Source organism: Coregonus clupeaformis, chromosome 15 (assembly GCF_020615455.1).
Source record: "Coregonus clupeaformis isolate EN_2021a chromosome 15, ASM2061545v1, whole genome shotgun sequence".
NCBI classification, from domain to species: Eukaryota; Metazoa; Chordata; class Actinopteri; order Salmoniformes; family Salmonidae; genus Coregonus; species Coregonus clupeaformis.
Window position 1 is genome coordinate 14,828,821 of NC_059206.1, and position 20,400 is coordinate 14,849,220.

Below are 20,400 nucleotides of genomic sequence, written 5' to 3' on the forward strand. Positions count from 1 at the left end.
TTTCGTTTTTGAATCTTCTACACATCTGTCTAGGTGTTCCATCACAATACGTTCAGATGTGCAAAAGTGTTTAGTTCTATAGTAACCATCCTCTAGCCTGGTCCCAGATCTGGTTGTGCTTTTGCCAACCATTGTCATTGTCAAGCTAAACTCCTGTCCTAAACTACCACACCCTCCTCCTGTCCTAAACTACCACACCCTCCTCTTGTCCTAAACCACCACCTCCTCCTCTTGTCCTAAACTACCACACCCTCCTCTTGTCCTAAACTACCACACCCTCCTCCTGTCCTAAATAAACTACCACACCCTCCTCTTGTCCTAAACTACCACACCCTCCTCTTGTCCTAAACCACCACACCCTCCTCCTGTCCTAAACTACCACACCCACCTCTTGTCCTAAACTACCACACCCTCCTCTTGTCCTAAACTACCACATCCCCCTCTTGTCCTAAACTACCACACCCTCCTCCTGTCCTAAACTACATGTACGTCATTTAGCAGACGCTCTTATCCAGAGTGACTTACCACACCCTCCTCTTGTCCTAAACTACCACACCCTCCTCTTGTCCTAAACTACCACACCCTCCTCCTGTCCTAAATAAACTACCACACCCTCCTCCTGTCCTAAATAAACTACCACACCCCCCTCCTGTCCTAAATAAACTACCACACCCTTTCCTGTCCTAAATAAACTACCACACCCTCTTCCTGTCCTAAATAAACGACCACACCCTCCTCCTGTCCTAAAAAAACTACCACACCCTTTTCCTGTCATAAATAAACTACCACACCCTCCTCTTGTCCTAAACTACCACACCCTCCTCTTGTCCTAAACTACCACACCCTCCTCCTGTCCTAAATAAACTACCACACCCTCCTCCTGTCCTAAATAAACTACCACACCCTCCTCCTGTCCTTAATAAACCACCACACCCCCCCTCCTGTCCTAAATAAACTACCACACCCTCCTCCTGTCCTAAATAAACTACCACACCCTTTCCTGTCCTAAATAAACTACCACACCCTCCTCCTGTCCTAAATAAACGACCACACCCTTTCCTGTCCTAAATAAACTACCACACCCTTTCCTGTCCTAAATAAACTACCACACCCTCCTCTTGTCCTAAACTACCACACCCTCCTCTTGTCCTAAACTACCACACCCTCTTCCTGTCCTAAATAAACTACCACACCCTCCTCCTGTCCTAAATAAACTACCACACCCTCCTCCTGTCCTAAATAAACTACCACACCCTTTCCTGTCCTAAATAAACTACCACACCCTCCTCTTGTCCTAAATAAACTACCACACCCTCCTCTTGTCCTAAACTACCACACCCTCCTCTTGTCCTAAACTACCACACCCTCCTCTTGTCCTAAACCACCACACCCTCCTCCTGTCCTAAACCACCACACCCTCCTCCTGTCCTAAACCACCACACCCTCCTCCTGTCCTAAACTACCACACCCTCCTCTTGTCCTAAACTACCACACCCTCCTCTTGTCCTAAACTACCACACCCTCCTCCTGTCCTAAACTACATTTACGTCATTTAGCAGACGCTGTTATCCAGAGTGACTTACCACACCCATCTCTTGTCCTAAACTACCACACCCTCCTCCCGGTTCTCTCCTCTCTCCCATAGACTGCTCTGGTTCTCTCCTCTCTCCCATAGACTGAGTCATGTAAATGACTGCCGCACACTGTGTGTATACTTGCAAAACAAACAACTTTTCACTTTCGTTTTTGAATCTTCTACACATCTGTCTAGGTGTTCCATCACAATACGTTCAGATGTGCAAAAGTGTTTAGTTCTATAGTAACCATCCTCTAGCCTGGTCCCAGATCTGGTTGTGCTTTTGCCAACCATTGTCATTGTCAAGCTAAACTCCTGTCCTAAACTACCACACCCTCCTCCTGTCCTAAACTACCACACCCTCCTCTTGTCCTAAACCACCACCTCCTCTTCTTGTCCTAAACTACCACACCCTCCTCTTGTCCTAAACTACCACACCCTCCTCTTGTCCTAAACTACCACATCCTCCTCTTGTCCTAAACTACCACACCCGCCTCTTGTCCTAAACTACCACACCCGCCTCTTGTCCTAAACTACCACACCCTCCTCTTGTCCTAAACTACCACACCCTCCTCTTGTCCTAAACTACCACACCCTCCTCTTGTCCTAAACTACCACACCCTCCTCTTGTCCTAAACTACCACACCCTCCTCCTGTCCTAAGTAAACTACCACACCCTCCTCCTGTCCTAAATAAACTACCACACCCTCTTCCTGTCCTAAATAAACTACCACACCCTCCTCCTGTCCTAAATAAACTACCACACCCTCCTCCTGTCCTAAATAAACTACCACACCCTCTTCCTGTCCTAAATAAACTACCACACCCTCCTCCTGTCCTAAATAAACTACCACACCCTCCTCTTGTCCTAAACCACCACACCCTCCTCCTGTCCTAAACTACCACACCCTCCTATTGTCCTAAACTACCACACCCTCCTCTTGTCCTAAACTACCACACCCTCCTCTTGTCCTAAACTACCACACCCTCCTCTTGTCCTAAACTACCACACCCTCCTCCTGTCCTAAATAAACTACCACACCCTCCTCCTGTCCTAAATAAACTACCACACCCTCGTCCTGTCCTAAATAAACTACCACACCCCCCTCCTGTCCTAAATAAACTACCACACCCTCCTCCTGTCCTAAATAAACTACCACACCCCTCCTCCTGTCCTAAATAAACTACCACACCCTCCTCCTGTCCTAAATAAACTACCACACCCTCCTCCTGTCCTAAATAAACTACCACACCCTCCTCCTGTCCTAAATAAACTACCACACCCTCCTCCTGTCCTAAATAAACTACCACACCCTTTTCCTGTCCTAAATAAACTACCACACCCTCCTCTTGTCCTAAACTACCACACCCTACTCTTGTCCTAAACTACAACACCCTCTTCCTGTCCTAAACTGCCTCCCCCAGTGATCTGCCCGTCCCCTAACACCCATCTGCCTCCCCCGGTGATCTGCCCGTTCCCTAACACCCATCTGCCTTCCCCAGTGATCTGTCCGTTCCCCGACACGGGGGACCACGGAGGGAACTGCAGCAGCGGCATCAGCGCCCTCTACCTGAGCAGCAGCAACAACAACAACTACTACTACTATGGTAACGACACGTCAGGCACAGCCCTGTTCGACCGCTGGTGGAGCAAGACCAACACCATCCCTTTCTACCTCATCATCCTGCTGCTGCCCCTGCTCAACTTCCGCTCTGCCTCCTTCTTCGCCCGCTTCACCTTCCTGGGTAAGGACTGCCTATGCCACTGTTTCTCAATCCTGGTCAAGGGGACCCAAAAGGGTGCACATTTTAGTTTCCCCCCCTAGCACTACACACCTGACTCAAATAATCAACTCATCAAACCTTTGATTAGAGGAATCAAGTGTGCCACGGCAAAAACAAAAAATTTCACCAGGACCCTAATTAAGAGCTGGTCTATGCTAATTGAAGCTAAGTCTCAGTTCTCTTGCACTTTCTCTTTCATGGTTTAAAAGCATTGGTTAGGTGTAAGCGTTAGTTGGAGTGAGTTTCTACCAAGGGAGTGTTCAACTGCACACTTTGGGAGAAAAGTAGAGAATCTATGCATTTTATAAATTCATTATTTATGTTTGAGGAGCTATTATGGATTTTCCCAATTTTAAATTGTCTAGCTACCGTTAACGAAAGCTCAGTTCAATGATATCACCATTTTTGCTATGGCTAGTGAAAATAGAAGTCATTTTGCTCATGATTGTCAATGAGGCATGCAAACAATAGCTTGACTCTGAAAAAGCAGTCAGCTTTTTGTTAAAGTGAGGTAAATGGGTTGACATGAGTCATTGTTTGGTAACATGTGTTTCTGTTTCTGGCTGCCCTGTACGACTACTTTTGCCTCATTGATCTCTATTGATTCCCCCCCCAGGCACCATATCTGTGGTCTACCTGATCATCCTGGTCACACTGAAGGCTATTCGTCTGGGCTTTCACCTGGAGTTCCACTGGTTAGATTCCACTCATTTCTACGTCCCAGGTAAATTATGATGATGACTACGATTTCATTGTTTACAAGAAAGGTGGCAATGGTGATTATGATGATGTCATTGTTTACAAATAGGTGGCGATAATGATGAGTCACGATGATGTAATTGTTTACGATGAGGCGGCCCAGTGATTTTCCACAACTTTGACCCCAAAATACCTTGGATAAGCTCCGCCCATTAAACAACAATGCTATCTTAATCAGTGTTTGCAGACAGTTGGGGGCCTTTTCCTGTTCAATTTGTATGTCTGGGGAGATTGATCCCTTAGTTTGGGGTCAGGCCTTTACAAATCAATATGATAACATGTCAAGTTTTTTTGAGGACTATGACAGACCCCAAGAGACTGACATACTCCTTATTTGCTCAAAGTTAAATTATGCAACTAACTTGGTAACGTGTGTGTGTCCACCCCCCAGAGTTCAGGCTGCTGTTCCCTCAGCTGACTGGTGTTCTCACCCTGGCCTTCTTCATCCACAACTGCATCATCACCTTGATGAAGAGCAACAAGCACCAGGAGAACAACGTGAGTTAGTTGGCCACGTTAGCGGTTATGTCTCCATTACACCAGGAGAGCAACGTGAGTTAGTTGGCCACGTTAGCGGTTATGCCTCCATTACACCAGGAGAACAACGTGAGTTAGTTGGCCACGTTATCGGTTATGCCTCCATTACACCAGGAGAACAACGTGAGTTAGTTGGCCACGTTAGCGGTTATGCCTCCATTACACCAGGAGAACAACGTGAGTTAGTTGGCCACGTTAGCGGTTATGCCTCCATTACACCAGGAGAGCAACGTGAGTTAGTTGGCCACGTTAGCGGTTATGCCTCCATTACACCAGGAGAGCAACGTGAGTTAGTTGGCCACGTTAGCGGTTATGCCTCAATTACACCAGGAGAACAACGTGAGTTAGTTGGCCACGTTAGCGGTTATGCCTCCATTACACCAGGAGAACAACGTGAGTTAGTTGGCCAGTCAATGGACTGGCGCCCACATACCTTACTGACCCCCTGCACCCCTACACTCCCACCTGTTCACTGCGCTCCTCTGACACTGGCTTCTTCACCATCCCTCGCACCAGGCTCCACTCCATGGGAGACCAGGCTTTTAGCAGTGCAGCTCCCCAACTCAGGAACTCCCTCCCTCTCCATGTCAGATCCTCACAATCCATACACATATTCTAGTCCACACTAACACATCTCTTCACACAGTTACCCGGATTCTCTGTTGACTTAGCTTTTATCCTCTGTTGAGTTCACTTCCCTGGTTAGTCTCTCATCATGTTTAGTGTTCTCCATGGTCAGTCTGTCATGTTTAGTGTTCTCCATGGTCAGTCTGTCATCATGTTTAGTGTTCTCCATGGTTAGTCTGTCTTCATGTTTAGTGTTCTCCATGGTCAGTCTGTCATCATGTTTAGTGTTCTCCATGGTCAGTCTGTCATCATGTTTAGTGTTCTCCATGGTTAGTCTGTCATCATGTTTAGTGTTCTCCATGGTCAGTCTGTCATCATGTTTAGTGTTCTCCATGGTCAGTCTGTCATCATGTTTAGTGTTCTCCATGGTCAGTCTGTCATCATGTTTAGTGTTCTCCATGGTCAGTCTGTCATCATGTTTAGTGTTCTCCATGGTTAGTCTGTCATCATGTTTAGTGTTCTCCATGGTCAGTCTGTCATCATGTTTAGTGTTCTCCATGGTCAGTCTGTCATCATGTTTAGTGTTCTCCATGGTTAGTCTGTCATCATGTTTAGTGTTCTCCATGGTCAGTCTGTCATGTTTAGTGTTCTCCATGGTCAGTCTGTCATCAGTTTAGTGTTCTCCATGGTCAGTCTGTCATCATGTTTAGTGTTCTCCATGGTCAGTCTGTCATAGTTTAGTGTTCTCCATGGTCAGTCTGTCATCAGTTTAGTGTTCTCCATGGTCAGTCTGTCATCGTTTAGTGTTCTCCATGGTTAGTCTGTCATCATGTTTAGTGTTCTCCATGGTCAGTCTGTCATCATGTTTAGTGTTCTCCATGGTCAGTCTGTCATCATGTTTAGTGTTCTCCATGGTTAGTCTGTCATCATGTTTAGTGTTCTCCATGGTCAGTCTGTCATGTTTAGTGTTCTCCATGGTCAGTCTGTCATGTTTAGTGTTCTCCATGGTCAGTCTGTCATGTTTAGTGTTCTCCATGGTTAGTCTGTCATCATGTTTAGTGTTCTCCATGGTCAGTCTGTCATCATGTTTAGTGTTCTCCATGGTTAGTCTGTCATCATGTTTAGTGTTCTCCATGGTCAGTCTGTCATCATGTTTAGTGTTCTCCATGGTTAGTCTGTCATCATGTTTAGTGTTCTCCATGGTTAGTCTGTCATCATGTTTAGTGTTCTCCATGGTCAGTCTGTCATGTTTAGTGTTCTCCATGGTCAGTCTGTCATGTTTAGTGTTCTCCATGGTCAGTCTGTCATGTTTAGTGTTCTCCATGGTTAGTCTGTCATCATGTTTAGTGTTCTCCATGGTTAGTCTGTCATCATGTTTAGTGTTCTCCATGGTTAGTCTGTCATCATGTTTAGTGTTCTCCATGGTCAGTCTGTCATCATGTTTAGTGTTCTTCATGGTCAGTCTGTCATGTTTAGTGTTCTCCATGGTTAGTCTGTCATCATGTTTAGTGTTCTCCATGGTCAGTCTGTCATCATGTTTAGTGTTCTCCATGGTTAGTCTGTCATCATGTTTAGTGTTCTCCATGGTTAGTCTGTCATCATGTTTAGTGTTCTCCATGGTCAGTCTGTCATGTTTAGTTATCTCCATGGTTAGTCTGTCATAGTTTAGTGTTCTCCATGGTCAGTCTGTCATCATGTTTAGTGTTCTCCATGGTCAGTCTGTCATCATGTTTAGTGTTCTCCATGGTCAGTCTGTCATCTGTTTAGTGTTCTCCATGGTTAGTCTGTCATCATGTTTAGTGTTCTCCATGGTCAGTCTGTCATCGTTTAGTGTTCTCCATGGTCAGTCTGTCATCATGTTTAGTGTTCTCCATGGTTAGTCTGTCATCATGTTTAGTGTTCTCCATGGTCAGTCTGTCATCATGTTTAGTGTTCTCCATGGTTAGTCTGTCATCATGTTTAGTGTTCTCCATGGTCAGTCTGTCATCATGTTTAGTGTTCTCCATGGTCAGTCTGTCATCATGTTTAGTGTTCTCCATGGTCAGTCTGTCATCATGTTTAGTGTTCTCCATGGTCAGTCTGTCATCATGTTTAGTGTTCTCCATGGTTAGTCTGTCATCATGTTTAGTGTTCTCCATGGTTAGTCTGTCATCATGTTTAGTGTTCTCCATGGTTAGTCTGTCATGTTTAGTGTTCTCCATGGTCAGTCTGTCATCATGTTTAGTGTTCTCCATGGTCAGTCTGTCATCATGTTTAGTGTTCTCCATGGTCAGTCTGTCATCATGTTTAGTGTTCTCCATGGTCAGTCTGTCATCATGTTTAGTGTTCTCCATGGTCAGTCTGTCATCATGTTTAGTGTTCTCCATGGTCAGTCTGTCATCATGTTTAGTGTTCTCCATGGTCAGTCTGTCATCATGTTTAGTGTTCTCCATGGTCAGTCTGTCATCATGTTTAGTGTTCTCCATGGTCAGTCTGTCATCATGTTTAGTGTTCTCCATGGTCAGTCTGTCATGTTTAGTGTTCTCCATGGTTAGTCTGTCATCATGTTTAGTGTTCTCCATGGTCAGTCTGTCATCATGTTTAGTGTTCTCCATGGTTAGTCTGTCATCATGTTTAGTGTTCTCCATGGTCAGTCTGTCATCATGTTAGTGTTCTCCATGGTCAGTCTGTCATCATGTTTAGTGTTCTCCATGGTCAGTCTGTCATCATGTTTAGTGTTCTCCATGGTTAGTCTGTCATCATGTTTAGTGTTCTCCATGGTCAGTCTGTCATCATGTTTAGTGTTCTCCATGGTTAGTCTGTCATCATGTTTAGTGTTCTCCATGGTTAGTCTGTCATCATGTTTAGTATTCTCCATGGTTAGTCTGTCATCATGTTTAGTGTTCTCCATGGTTAGTCTGTCATGTTTAGTGTTCTCCATGGTCAGTCTGTCATCATGTTTAGTGTTCTCCATGGTTAGTCTGTCATCATGTTTAGTGTTCTCCATGGTCAGTCTGTCATCATGTTTAGTGTTCTCCATGGTTAGTCTGTCATCATGTTTAGTGTTCTCCATGGTTAGTCTGTCATCATGTTTAGTGTTCTCCATGGTTAGTCTGTCATCATGTTTAGTGTTCTCCATGGTTAGTCTGTCACTACTTTTCTCCAACTGCCGAACCCCATTACCTTCAGTTTGAGGCTGCTGGTGTTATGTATGACTAACCATTAACGTTTGACAACACAGATTCTTACCAAACATTTTTTGCTGGAACTATTAATATTTTTACCGTGTCAGGGCATTTTGTTCTGAAAACCACTGTTGAGACAGGAAGGAAGTGGCTTGTGTCAGAGTTACAGAGTAGACTAAAAGTGCGTCACAAATGGCACCCTATTCCCTGGTGCACTACTTTTGACAAGAGCCCTGTACACTTTTCATTGTTCTATTGTGAAGTCTCTGGCTCCAATCTCTGTTTCCTGTTCCTTTCACATTTTTTGCTTACCCGCATTTTTTGCTTACCCAAACCCCACAGTCTACTCAGTCACTAGTCTCACAACCGTTAATGTTTGGAAGCAAACTTTAGACACTTCACGTGGTTGTACTGCCGATTGTGCAATTCCATTACCTGATAAAATAGAGAACAATTGTCTCTTTTGCCAAGCTTTGAACTCTGGTGAGCGTGACTACATATTAGCATAACCTGGTCACCAACAGTGCTGTGAAGAACAACCTATTTGACCGTGGTTTTGTTGCCCTTGAGCAAGGCACTTAACCCCTAACCTACTTAGCTCTGCGGCTGACCATGTGCTGCACCCAGCCTGTTGTGTGCGACAGTTTCCTCTGTCTCTGTATAATGAAGTAATAAAGATCTATTCCATCTACTGTGTCGATTCTGTTCTATCATGAAATAAACAATGTTGTGTTGTGGTTTCAGGTGCGGGACTTGTCTGTGGCCTACCTACTGGTGGGACTGACGTACCTATACGTGGGAGTGTTGATCTTTGCTGCGTTCCCCTCCCCTCCTCTGTCAAAAGACTGCATTGAACCAGTAAGGCTTTCACTTCACTTTTGAAGAGAGAGGGTTTTATTTACATCCAAAATAACAGGAGCTGGACAAAAATAATCTCCAAGACACGGAGAAGAGCAGAGTGGATATTCCCCTCTTATTTGACTTGACCTCTAGCAATTATGTCTAACTCTCATGTCTACACTATATATACAAAAGAATGTGGACACCCCTTCAAATTAGTGGATTCAGCTATTTCAGTCACACACGTTGCTGACCGGTGTATAAAATCGAGCATAGACAAACATTGGCAGTAGAATGGCCTTACTGAAGAGCTCAGTGACTTTCAACGTGAGACCGTCAATTACTGCCCTGCTAGAGCTGCCCCGGTCAACTGTAAGTGCTGTTATTGTGAAGTGGAAACGTCTAGGTGCTGTAGCTCAACTGGTAGAGCACGGCGCTTGTAACGCCAGGGTAGTGGGTTCGATCCCCGGGACCACCCATACACAAAAATTTATGCACGCATGACTGTAAGTCGCTTTGGATAAAAGCGTCTGCTAAATGGCATATTATTATTATTATTATTATTATTATTATTATTATTATTATATTATTAACAACGGCTCAGCCGCGAAGTGGTAGGCCACACAAGCTCACAGAACGTGACTGCAAGTGCTGAAGCGTGTAGCAACACTCGCTACCGAGGTCCAAACTGCCTCTGGAAGTAACGTCAGCACAATAACTGTTAGTCGGGAGCTTCATGAAATGGGTTTCCATGGCCGAGCAGCCGCACACAAGCCTAAGATCACCATGCGCAATGCCAAGCGTCGGCTGTAGTGGTGTCAAGCTCGCTGCCATTGGACTCTGGAAACACGGTCTCTGGAGTGATGAATCACGCTTCACCATCTGGCAGTCTGACGGACGAATCTGGGTTTGGCGGATGCCAGGGGAACGCTACCTGCCTGAATGCATAGTGCCAACTGTAAAGTTTGGTGGAGGAATAATGGTCTGGGGCTGTTTTTTTATGGTTTGGGCTAGGCCCCTTAGTTCCAGTGAAGGGAAATCTTAACACTACAACATACAATGACATTCAAGACGATTCTATGTCTCCAACTTTGTAGCAACAGTTTGGGGCCCTTTCCTGTTTCAGCATGACAATGTCCCCATGCACAAAGCGAGGTCCATACAGAAATGGTTTGTCGAGATCGGTGTGGAAGAACTTGACTGGCCTGCATAGAGCCCTGACCTCAACCCCATCAAACACCTTTGGGATGAATTGGAACGCCGACTGCGAGCCAGACCTAATCGCCCAACATCAGTGCCAGACCTCACTAATGCTCTTGTGGCTGAATGGAAGCAAGTCCCTGCAGCAATGTACCAACATCTAGTGCAGGGTTCTTCAATTCCGGTCCCGGAGGGCCCGAAACACCTCTGTTTTTCATCCTCTCCTTCTAATCAGGGGCTAATTCAGACCTGGGACACCAGGTGAGTGCAATTAACTACCAGGTAGAAATAAAAAACAGAAGTGTTTCGGCCCTCCAGGACCGGAATTGAAGAACCCTGATCTAGTGAAAAGCCTTCCCAGAAGAGTGGATGCTGTTATAGCAGCAAAGGGGGGACCAACTCCATATTAATGCCCATGATTTTGGAATGAGCTATTCGGCGAGCAGGTGTCCACATACTTTTGGTCATGTAGTGTATCTGAGTTGGCACCAGGGTGGTTTCCCCTAGGTACAGGTCTAGGATCAGCTTCCCCTCCCCCAATCCTAACCTTAACCATTAGTGGGGAAAAGGCCAAATGGAACAGAGATCAGCATCTAGGGGCAACTTTACCCTACTCCTTTAAGTTAGGCGTTATGAAATGACAGTTGCCACCCTTCTGACATCTTGTCTTGTCTGTTTCTTGCAGAACTTCCTGGATAACTTCCCCAGCAGTGACGTGCTGGTGTTTGTGGCACGGACCTGCCTGCTTTTCCAGATGACCACCGTCTACCCCCTGCTGGGCTACCTGGTGCGCGTCCAGGTGATGAGCCAGGTCTTCGGGAAACACTACCCCAGGTAGCGACTGCCGCTGCCCCTAGCCTTGTCACGTAGTGTATGTGCTACTCGTGGTTGGAAACAGCTGAAGGGTTTTATTATGCCTCAAATATCAATGTCCCCAAAACCGCTGCAGATTAGTAGCAGCGCACGGAGGGGGGTTGTATGTGTGTCTGTTTTACTGTCCTCAAGTTTGCTGTCACAGAATGCTCATCAGCATTTCTTCTTCTTTCCCTACTGTCACTTTGCTTGGTAGATATTATGCACATTGATGGCTTGCTAGCAAACGTCCTCGCCTATGGGTTTATCATAGTAGCAGGCTAACAGAAGGCAGCAGCAATCTGAATGATCAGACCCAAACATGCGATGACGAGTGATCGGGGGGGGGGGAATGTGAAGCTAGAGACTGCTTCACGCTATCCAATCAGAGCATCAGGATCAAAGTACAGCCCGCCCTTCTCTTTACAGACAGGCAAACTTGCCAGTTGAGTTATTTAGAACACGGTGCGCCTCCCCTGAGGTGGAGGAGGACAACACGTTGTTGGCAGCAGTAGCTGCTTTCTTGGTGTTCACAATTCTTCATCATTATTACACTATTGTTCTGAATTCAATCACCTTCACCTTCCTCATCGTCATCATTCAGTTCATTCAAATGTAATTGTAAAGTCACGCGCACAATTATCAGTTTCTATCAGCCGTTCCTCTATTGACAGCATTCATTCAGTGAGGAGAGAGATATTCGCGTATGGGTACCAACGCCCAGCTGCCCGTTTGTCTTGGCACCTTAATAGGGATGTAATGATTCACCAATATGTCCGATTCAAATATTTAAGAGTTGACTGCATCGGTCCAAATGTAGCATGCATCGGGTCAGACAATCGATTCAAACGTTACGAATCGCCGATCCACTCAAATGTTTTGCTGATATTACTTTACGAAAATACCTTTTTATCTTCTGTGACGTCCTCTCCTTCAGTGTCGAACTAAACATGTAACTGTGTTGACAGTCATTGATCTACAAGTCGTTTTTATATGCCAAACAACCCTAGGGAATATCAGTATCCTAGTCAAACTCTGCACTGTTCCCAGCGACGCACGCTGACCAACGAGGTAGGCGGCCTGTTCCTGATCTTGCACATCTGCATGGCACCTTCAGCATTCAACTGCTGAAATGGCTTGCTAGATATTAGGCTTTATTAATTGAGTGACAACTTTTGTAATTTGCCCGGTTATTATTATCTATGCGCTGTTGAAAATAAGTGTTTTACAGGAATGAAAGTAAATGAGTGAAGACAACTTTCATCTGGCTATACCTGCTGAACAGGCTTACAATAGATTTTACTTCGATTGTTCAGGTTCACCATCGGCAATAGTTTTGGTAGTTTTGCTTTAAACAATGTGTTTATGGTGGTTTTTAGATATACAGGGTAAAGTTAATAATTTCATAATGAGGACCGCAATCATTTTGCGAGGCGGACTGACTGCATGGCCAAAGCAGGAGGAGGAAAGAGTAGCTCACTAAACTTCCAAATGGTGAAAACCATTAGATTTTGAGATGGGGGGGAAATCCAAAGTTCTATACACGGAATATACCAAAAATTAGGAACACCTTCCTAATAATGAGTTGCACCCCCCCTTTTTGCCCTAGAACAGCCTTAATTCGTCGGGGCGTGGACTCTACAAGGTGTCGAAAGCGTTCCACAGGGATGCTGGCCCATGTTGACTCCAATGCTTCCCACAGTTGTGTCAAGTTGGCTTGATGTCCTTTGGTTGATGGACCATTCTCGATACGCACGGGAAAAACCCAGCAGCTAATTTACTGATGTCTCCATTAGAAGAGGGGTCAGTCTTGTGTGTTGAAGCTTTGATGGTTAAAACAAGCTTTCTACAAAATGTTACAATTCTTAATCTCTTTATCCCCTAGTTTCTTCCACGTTTTCACTCTGAACATTTTCATCGTTGGCACTGGTGTCTGCATGGCGAAGTATTACCCCAACATCGGCTCCATTATAAGGTAAGACGGCTGCTAAGCTATGGAAATTAGAAAGATGTTTGTTGATAAAGAGAACCAAAAACAAGGTGTTCCTTTCAAATGGAAAATAAAAATGTAGGGCCAAATCCTTGAGATATCGGTATTCAAATTATCCTGCAAATCCCCCCATTAACATTAATGTAAGATTGACACCAACATTTTACTTTAAACACACTTTTGGCCCAGTGTCTCACAGTAAAAATAACGCACCCTCTTTGAACTGAATTGAATTCACCCTCGCTTGCCCAGCCCATATAGATCATCCGTCCTCTCTCTGTTTCTCCTCCCAGGTACTCGGGGGCAACGTGTGGCCTGGCCCTGGTTTTTGTCTTCCCCTCCCTGGTCCACATGATCTCCCAGAAGCGTAGAGGGGAGCTCAGCTGGCCCTCGGCCATCTTCCACAGCCTCCTCATTGTCCTGGGCGTGGCCAATGTGGCAGGACAGTTCTTCATGTAGTTATGCCACTAGTTGGTTGGTCGGTCCCTCAATGAACCAGGGTCGTGTTCATTAGTCACCAAACAGAAGAAAATGGACAGAAACAGGGAGGTGGGACTACTTGGACTTGTCCAATGAGAAATGCTCATTTTAGTTTTCCGATGCAAAATGTTTCAAAAACCTTTTTCTGGTGAGTGCACTGATGATTACGACCCTGCACAAGCCTTTTGTATACATGGAGACTGCATCCAGTGGTCAACTCTTATAGTCTGGTCTGCACAGGTAGCAGTCTCTGGGGAATTCAAGCCGATGTCTTTAACTGCATGTTCTCTTCTTTTAGTGGGAGTTTCACGTCAATTTTGATTATGCTTATTTTTTCACTATTAACTCTTTTTGGATATTTACGGTAGTTTTGCACCCTCCACAAACCTATTAACACTAATCATTTTCACCGTTTTTTTTTTTTTAAGGGCATTGACTTTCCCCTCAGAACTATCCTCCTTCAACATGATAGTGCAGAAATACGTTTTAGGTTATTTTATCTTGATTTAATTATTATTTGGTTTATTTCATAGTTCAATAGGACGGAGCTAGTCTTGCACAGCCTTGTTCACATATGCTGTTCTGATAAAGTGGAAATAACGAAATATCAGTTAAAAGGTTTATTTATTTTTTGGGTTTCCATTGTAATTTGAACGATTAAGCACTATTCAAATCAGCGCAAAATACATTCATATTTAATTTTGTTTAAATGCAATTAATATGTATAACATAATTGAAGCATCCCAATTTAATAATTGATTAGAAATAATGTGTGCATAGCTTGCTTCAAAGTAGAACAGTGCAACGGCCAGAAGTCTGTGGGAGAGTTATCAATGGATAATCATGTGATCACAGACATTCTGCAGCATAATTCCCCAGAGAGTGAAGCATTTGACTGACCAATGTTACTAAATGATTCCCTTAAACCCCCCCCTCCCTCAGGGGAAATGCACAAATCATGTCCTGTATTCATTGTATCTTAAAAAAACACACAAAAAAAACATCTGGATGGAATTGTTAGAAGTAAAAGCAGGGAAATTATATTGTGGTTTCCGTTTTTGGCCTTTTGAATTTTCTTGGCCCATGTAGATCATTGGGTGGGATTAGGGGGTTCATATTTGTTCCCTGGCTCTTAAAGGAAAATACCACTCCAACTATTTTCATATTTGTTTTATACAGTCCCATAATGTTTCGCATGTCAGCAATCAAGTTTAAGATATAGAACTTTCAAAATAATTTGGCATCTTTAAAACGCATCATACTTCAACACTTCCTGTATTTTTTTAAAAAAATTCTCTCTCTTAAACTTGATTGCTGACATGCAAAACATTTTGTGACTGAATCAACAGTGGACTAACGAAACAAATATGAAAAGTTGGAGTGGTATTTTCCTTAAATGTATTACGTTGTTATTGTAAGGAGTAGGGTAAAGTTGCCCCGAGAGACGCTGATCTTGGGTCAATTTTGTATTTTCCCCACTAGGATTGGGGAAGGGGAAGCTGATCCCAGATCTGTACCAAGGGTAAACCTCACTCCAGAGTGTTATTGTAACATATATATATATATATTGTACATCTGCCATTTGACAGAATGATGCCATAGTCATTTTGGAGCACCAACAGTATACTTGAACAAATGGAAGCTAACTCTGTTTTGAACAGTTTCTTTTTGTTGTTGCTACATATGGTTCTTAACTTAATTCTTCTGAGAAACTGCACCTTAATGTTGTCGGATGGATAAAGGGATTGTATGGGTGGTGTAATGGAGTGTACGTTCACTAAATGTTGCTCGTGATACAAAAGCAGGCCTCATTCTTCAGTAAGAAAGATGTCAACTACTCCAATTCCAGTTATGGTGTTTAATGGCAATTATATTCACAGGGGTTTTTTAGTGTGTGTGTGTGGTTGTCTGAAATTACAGAATAAAGAGAGGAATGATTAGTAATTTAAATACAATATCAGGATATAGCAATAAACAATATTACAATGAAGTAACAAACTGCTATTGGAATAGTAAGGTAGAACATCTCCAATCAGTCTAAAATACCTTGCGTGTCCGCAGTTACAACCAAGTAACTGTATACATGTGCTCTATAGAGCTCACCAGCTTGTAGTCCTAAAAATGTTCGTTTGGCCATTCCAAATGGGGAAAGAATAGGGTTTTGGGATGAACGCTCAAAATAAGGTTGCGGTTAACACTGGTTTAGGAGCACTTATATGTTTTGTTCTACAAAAACGATTTTCCCCATAGGCTTTGGCCAATGAGCCATGGTGGCATTAGTGCCTACAAAAATACGTCATTACTATTGCTCTATATACATATAAGCAATTACTGGGCATGATGCCACCACCTGCAAATCAATTAGCTAGCGAATGGTAAGGCGAAGTCGGGGGAGATGCATCTGCGACAGCCGAAAGTTGGACACTGTGGTTTTCCAACAGCAAGGCTCAGATCAACATGTCAGTGTTGCCATTGTTTAAAAGTTTTTCTTTATAATGTCAAAATAAACATGTCTCCAACCCCCATTTCACACACTCAAACTGAAATCGTGTGTACATTGTACAATCAGTCTGTGAGAGTGCATCAAATATCATATTAAAATGTGTATATATCCACTGTATAATGAATTGTGTCAAAGTTGGTTCCTGTTTCAGTCATGTCTTTGGTCACATTGGCGTGGGGTCAAACAAAAACACCCTGATTGGTTGGTTGGCAATAGAGCCTCCCACAACGCAGGTGATGGCTGCAGGATGAAGTTGGGGAAGAACAACTGCAGAAACGATCCTGGATATTATGGGCTTGTTCAACATTGCAGCCGACAGTGCAGGTGACTGCGGACTGACTGATCTACAAAGAACCTCGCTTCATAAATAACTACTCATTATTTGTAGATCTGTCAGTCGGTCACAATTTACCCATGATACATTACGCTTTTGATCCTCTCGAACACGGCCAATGACGAGATGCTTGTCTCCGCCCTCAATGGGATTCGTTGTCCACAGAGCAGAACGGCGGGCTGTCAATCTCCCGCCTGATCCTCTCTTTGGATTGGTGGATACATCTCGTTATTTGAATACTTTTTTGAATATTTTATGTGCGGTGTTGACGTCAACCGTCTGTATTCAATGGCCTCATGAATATGCATAGACGTCTCGAATTTCAACAGAGACAACTCCGATAGTGTTTTTTCTCCAAGTTGCCGGGTTGTCATGTGCATCACACTTATATCAGTACACTCGTAACCAGTGGCGGCTCCTGAAAAAATTCTCAGGGGGGGCAATTTTTCTGATGATTTAGGTGACCTACACACATTTAAAAAAAGATATGTCCAGCAACAACATGAAGACAGGGGCAGCATATAAGTCAATGCCAGAAGCATTTATTGACTGATCTCAAAAGTGTTGGCTTACAAAAGCAAAATAAGTTATCACAGTAAAAATAATCAAGGGTGTTCTTTCACATTCCTCAACACTGCATAAACAATATGCATTTCCATAAACAAATGAAATACCAGCTGAAAATACAGCATCTTGGTATTTGTTCAGATTGCAGGATCAACAAGAGCTTTTACCACATTTTTTGCCTCATGGTTGAATTGGAAATATGTGCACCTGAGCATAATTCACAACAAGCAAGCAGGAGCTTTTGATAGAGGCTACTGAAAACATTGATGCAAGTTATTGGTAATAAGAAATTTTTATAGACTTCCATATTCTGCCCTCTTTTATAGATTTGTGAAAATGAACAGTGATAGACATTTTGCCTGAAAACAGAATTTGAAAATAATTTCTAGAAAAGGTAAACACAGCTATCTGTATGGCTTTGTAAAAATGAACAACCATATTCTGGCCAATTGTATAGATTTGTAAATAGAACTCTGGCCAATTGTATAGATTTGTAAAAATGAACATGAACAGATTATTTTATTTTTTTAAAACTTTTTTTTAAATGAAAAATAACTATTTTAAACAATATCAACTGTGAACTGATTTGGGCGTGTGTGTGTTAAAGAGACAGACAGGGAGGGACAAAGAGAGAGAGAGGCTACATTACTTGTACTGAAACTGTTCTCTTCTCTCTTTCAATGTAGCAAAGCGGTCAATGACTTTCTCATTGAAATCAGGCATGCTGAGGACTAGTTCCCTCTCCATGGAAAGCATGGCCAGTGCATTCAGACGTTCCTGGCCCATTGAATTTCGCAGGAATGTCTTAACTCGTGTCAAAGTTGAGAAACATCTCTCAGCTTCAGCTGTTGTCATGGGAGTAGTTATGAGGATGTTCAACAGAGTCACAGTCTCAGAGAACGTCTCCTGGAGGTTGTAGCTCATGAGAACCTGGTACAGTGCCAGTGCACCACAGTTTGACTTTCTCGTTGTCGGCAAAAAGACCGTTCAGTCTCTCCAAAAGCACACTGGCGATTGAGACTGAGGTTGATTCCGAGATGGGAAGGAACTCAAAAAAGCGCTCCTGCACTTTGTGGTTGCTATCTATGTACCTCAGCACAAGCACCAGCTGTGTCTGTGTAGAAATGTCCGTGGTCTCGTCAGCTTGGATAGCTACGAAGTTCGCCGACTTCACCTCCTCCACAATATGTTCCCTCATGACCGCTAGCATACACTCCAGTAGCTCGTTTTGAATGGTCTTTGATGTGAACTTCTTTCAAAGAGACAATCGAGTTGCACTGAACGCTAGCCATCTTGATAGTAGTACGTGAATTGATTGACGCTGCTACCCGCTCTTTTCTTAGTTACGTTCATGGTTATGTTACGTATGACGAAAGCGCGTAAGTGCAAGCCCTCAGAAACCCATAGAGATTGTATTGAAAGCTCTGATATTTGAAAAAAAAAGATTTTACATGAGAGGCTATGAGACACTTCTGGGCGATTTTCAACCTGACTGAAATCGCCCCAAAAGGGGCGGGGCCATTTGAAGCACGACTTTAGCCTGATTGGACATTTAGTGGCAGATCAGACGTCTAGATTAGAACACTGATAACTACTGGTGCCGTGATATAATTGATTAGAAAAAAAATCCCTACCTTTTCCCATTTGGCAGTGCGTCGCCCATATCGCCCTAATGAACACACCGCCCCTGCTCGTAACCTAAGCATTATGACACTTCTATTGGATCAAATAAGCCTTGCGTATCAAAATGCCAATACATTTGTATCTTGACTAAATTCGAAAATCATTGTGCCCCTCCATAGAAAAACTCCTCAATTGATTTAATAATTATTGATCTGCTTAACGTGGACAGATTTTGGGTGGAGTAAACCTTCTAGCTTCACCTCTCCCTCTCTGACTGCAGTCAAAACTGAATAACCTTTGATCACATGATTTGTCAAGTTTAAATAATGCAAGACACTTTGAAACGCAACTTGACAAAAATGATCTGCTCGAACACGCCCAATAAGTAGACTAGCTAGGTGTGCTAAAGTAGAAAACATCCTAACACAATATACCACAAGGCAACAGTAAACATGTTGTCCATCACGAATGATGCAGCGCCCCCCCTTGGGCCTATCAGTGACAACAATTCAAGCTTAAACGGGACAGGAGATATGCTTGTTCAAAGTTGGGAATTTCAGTTGATTACCATAGCGCCACCTTTGAGCCCATCAGTGTAATTTTCTAAATGCCAGATCTCTATGCCATGACGCATCATTCACCCAAGTTTAGTCAAAATCGAGCCAGTGGTGTCTGAGATATTGCGTGTGACTAACGTACGGATAAAGATCCATAGTCCCACCTCCGATTTCATCGTGGGGGTCAATAACGATGTTTTAGCCCTCCACCGTGAAAATAGACGAGAAAGAAAAATGACAGAGCCCTCCACGCGACCTCTCCAATCGTTCTAGAGAGACAGAGCCCTCCACTCAGTCTAGAGAGACAGAGCCCTCCACGCGACCTCTCCAAATCGGTCTAGAGAGACAGAGCCCTCCACGTGACCTCTCCAAATCGGTCTAGAGAGACAGAGCCCTCCACGTGACCTCTCCAATCAGTCTAGAGAGACAGAGCCCTCCACGCGACCTCTCCAAATCGGTCTAGAGAGACAGAGCCCTCCACGTGACCTCTCCAAATCGGTCTAGAGAGACAGAGCCCTCCACGTGACCTCTCCAAATCAGTCTAGAGAGACAGAGCCCTCCACGCGACCTCTCCAAATCGGTCTAGAGAGACAGAGCCCTCCACGCGACCTCTCCAATTCGTCTAGAGAGACAGAGCCCTCCACGTGACCTCTCCAATCAGTCTAGAGAGACAGAGCCCTCCACGCGACCTCTCCGATCAGCCTAGAGACAGAGCCCTCCACGTGACCTCTCCGATCAGTCTAGAGCAGGGTTCTTCAACACCGGTCCTGGAGGGCTGAAACACAGCCCCTGATTAGAAGGAGAGGATGAAAAACAGAGGTGTTTCGGCACCTCCGGGACCGGAATTGAAGAACCCTGGTCTAGAGAGACAGAGCCCTCCACGTGACCTCTCCAATCAGTCTAGAGAGAGAGAGAGAGAGCTTGGTGACAGTTTGGTAAGTAAGTTCTGTCTCGTATGACTGCTGGGTGTATCAATGATAATAAAAAAATAAAAAAAGGGCTACAGTAAACATGTCCCCCACGAATGACGCAGCACACCCCTTGGGCCAATCAGTGTCATTTTGTA

General features: G+C 44.0%; 1 protein-coding gene across 1 annotated transcript in view; it reads left to right on the top strand.

Moving 5' to 3' along the window:
* slc38a9 (solute carrier family 38 member 9) overlaps positions 1-14,684 on the top strand; it is a 55,363-nt gene extending 40,679 nt beyond the window's left edge. The window contains exons 9-15 of the mRNA XM_041897435.2: positions 3,080-3,322; positions 3,978-4,085; positions 4,512-4,618; positions 9,133-9,246; positions 11,114-11,262; positions 13,166-13,255; positions 13,564-14,684. Of these exons, the coding sequence (XP_041753369.1) occupies positions 3,080-3,322; positions 3,978-4,085; positions 4,512-4,618; positions 9,133-9,246; positions 11,114-11,262; positions 13,166-13,255; positions 13,564-13,729 (977 nt within the window). The 3' untranslated portion in view covers positions 13,730-14,684. The remainder of the gene's footprint in view (positions 1-3,079; positions 3,323-3,977; positions 4,086-4,511; positions 4,619-9,132; positions 9,247-11,113; positions 11,263-13,165; positions 13,256-13,563) is intronic.
* The last annotated feature ends 5,716 nt before the right edge of the window (positions 14,685-20,400 follow it).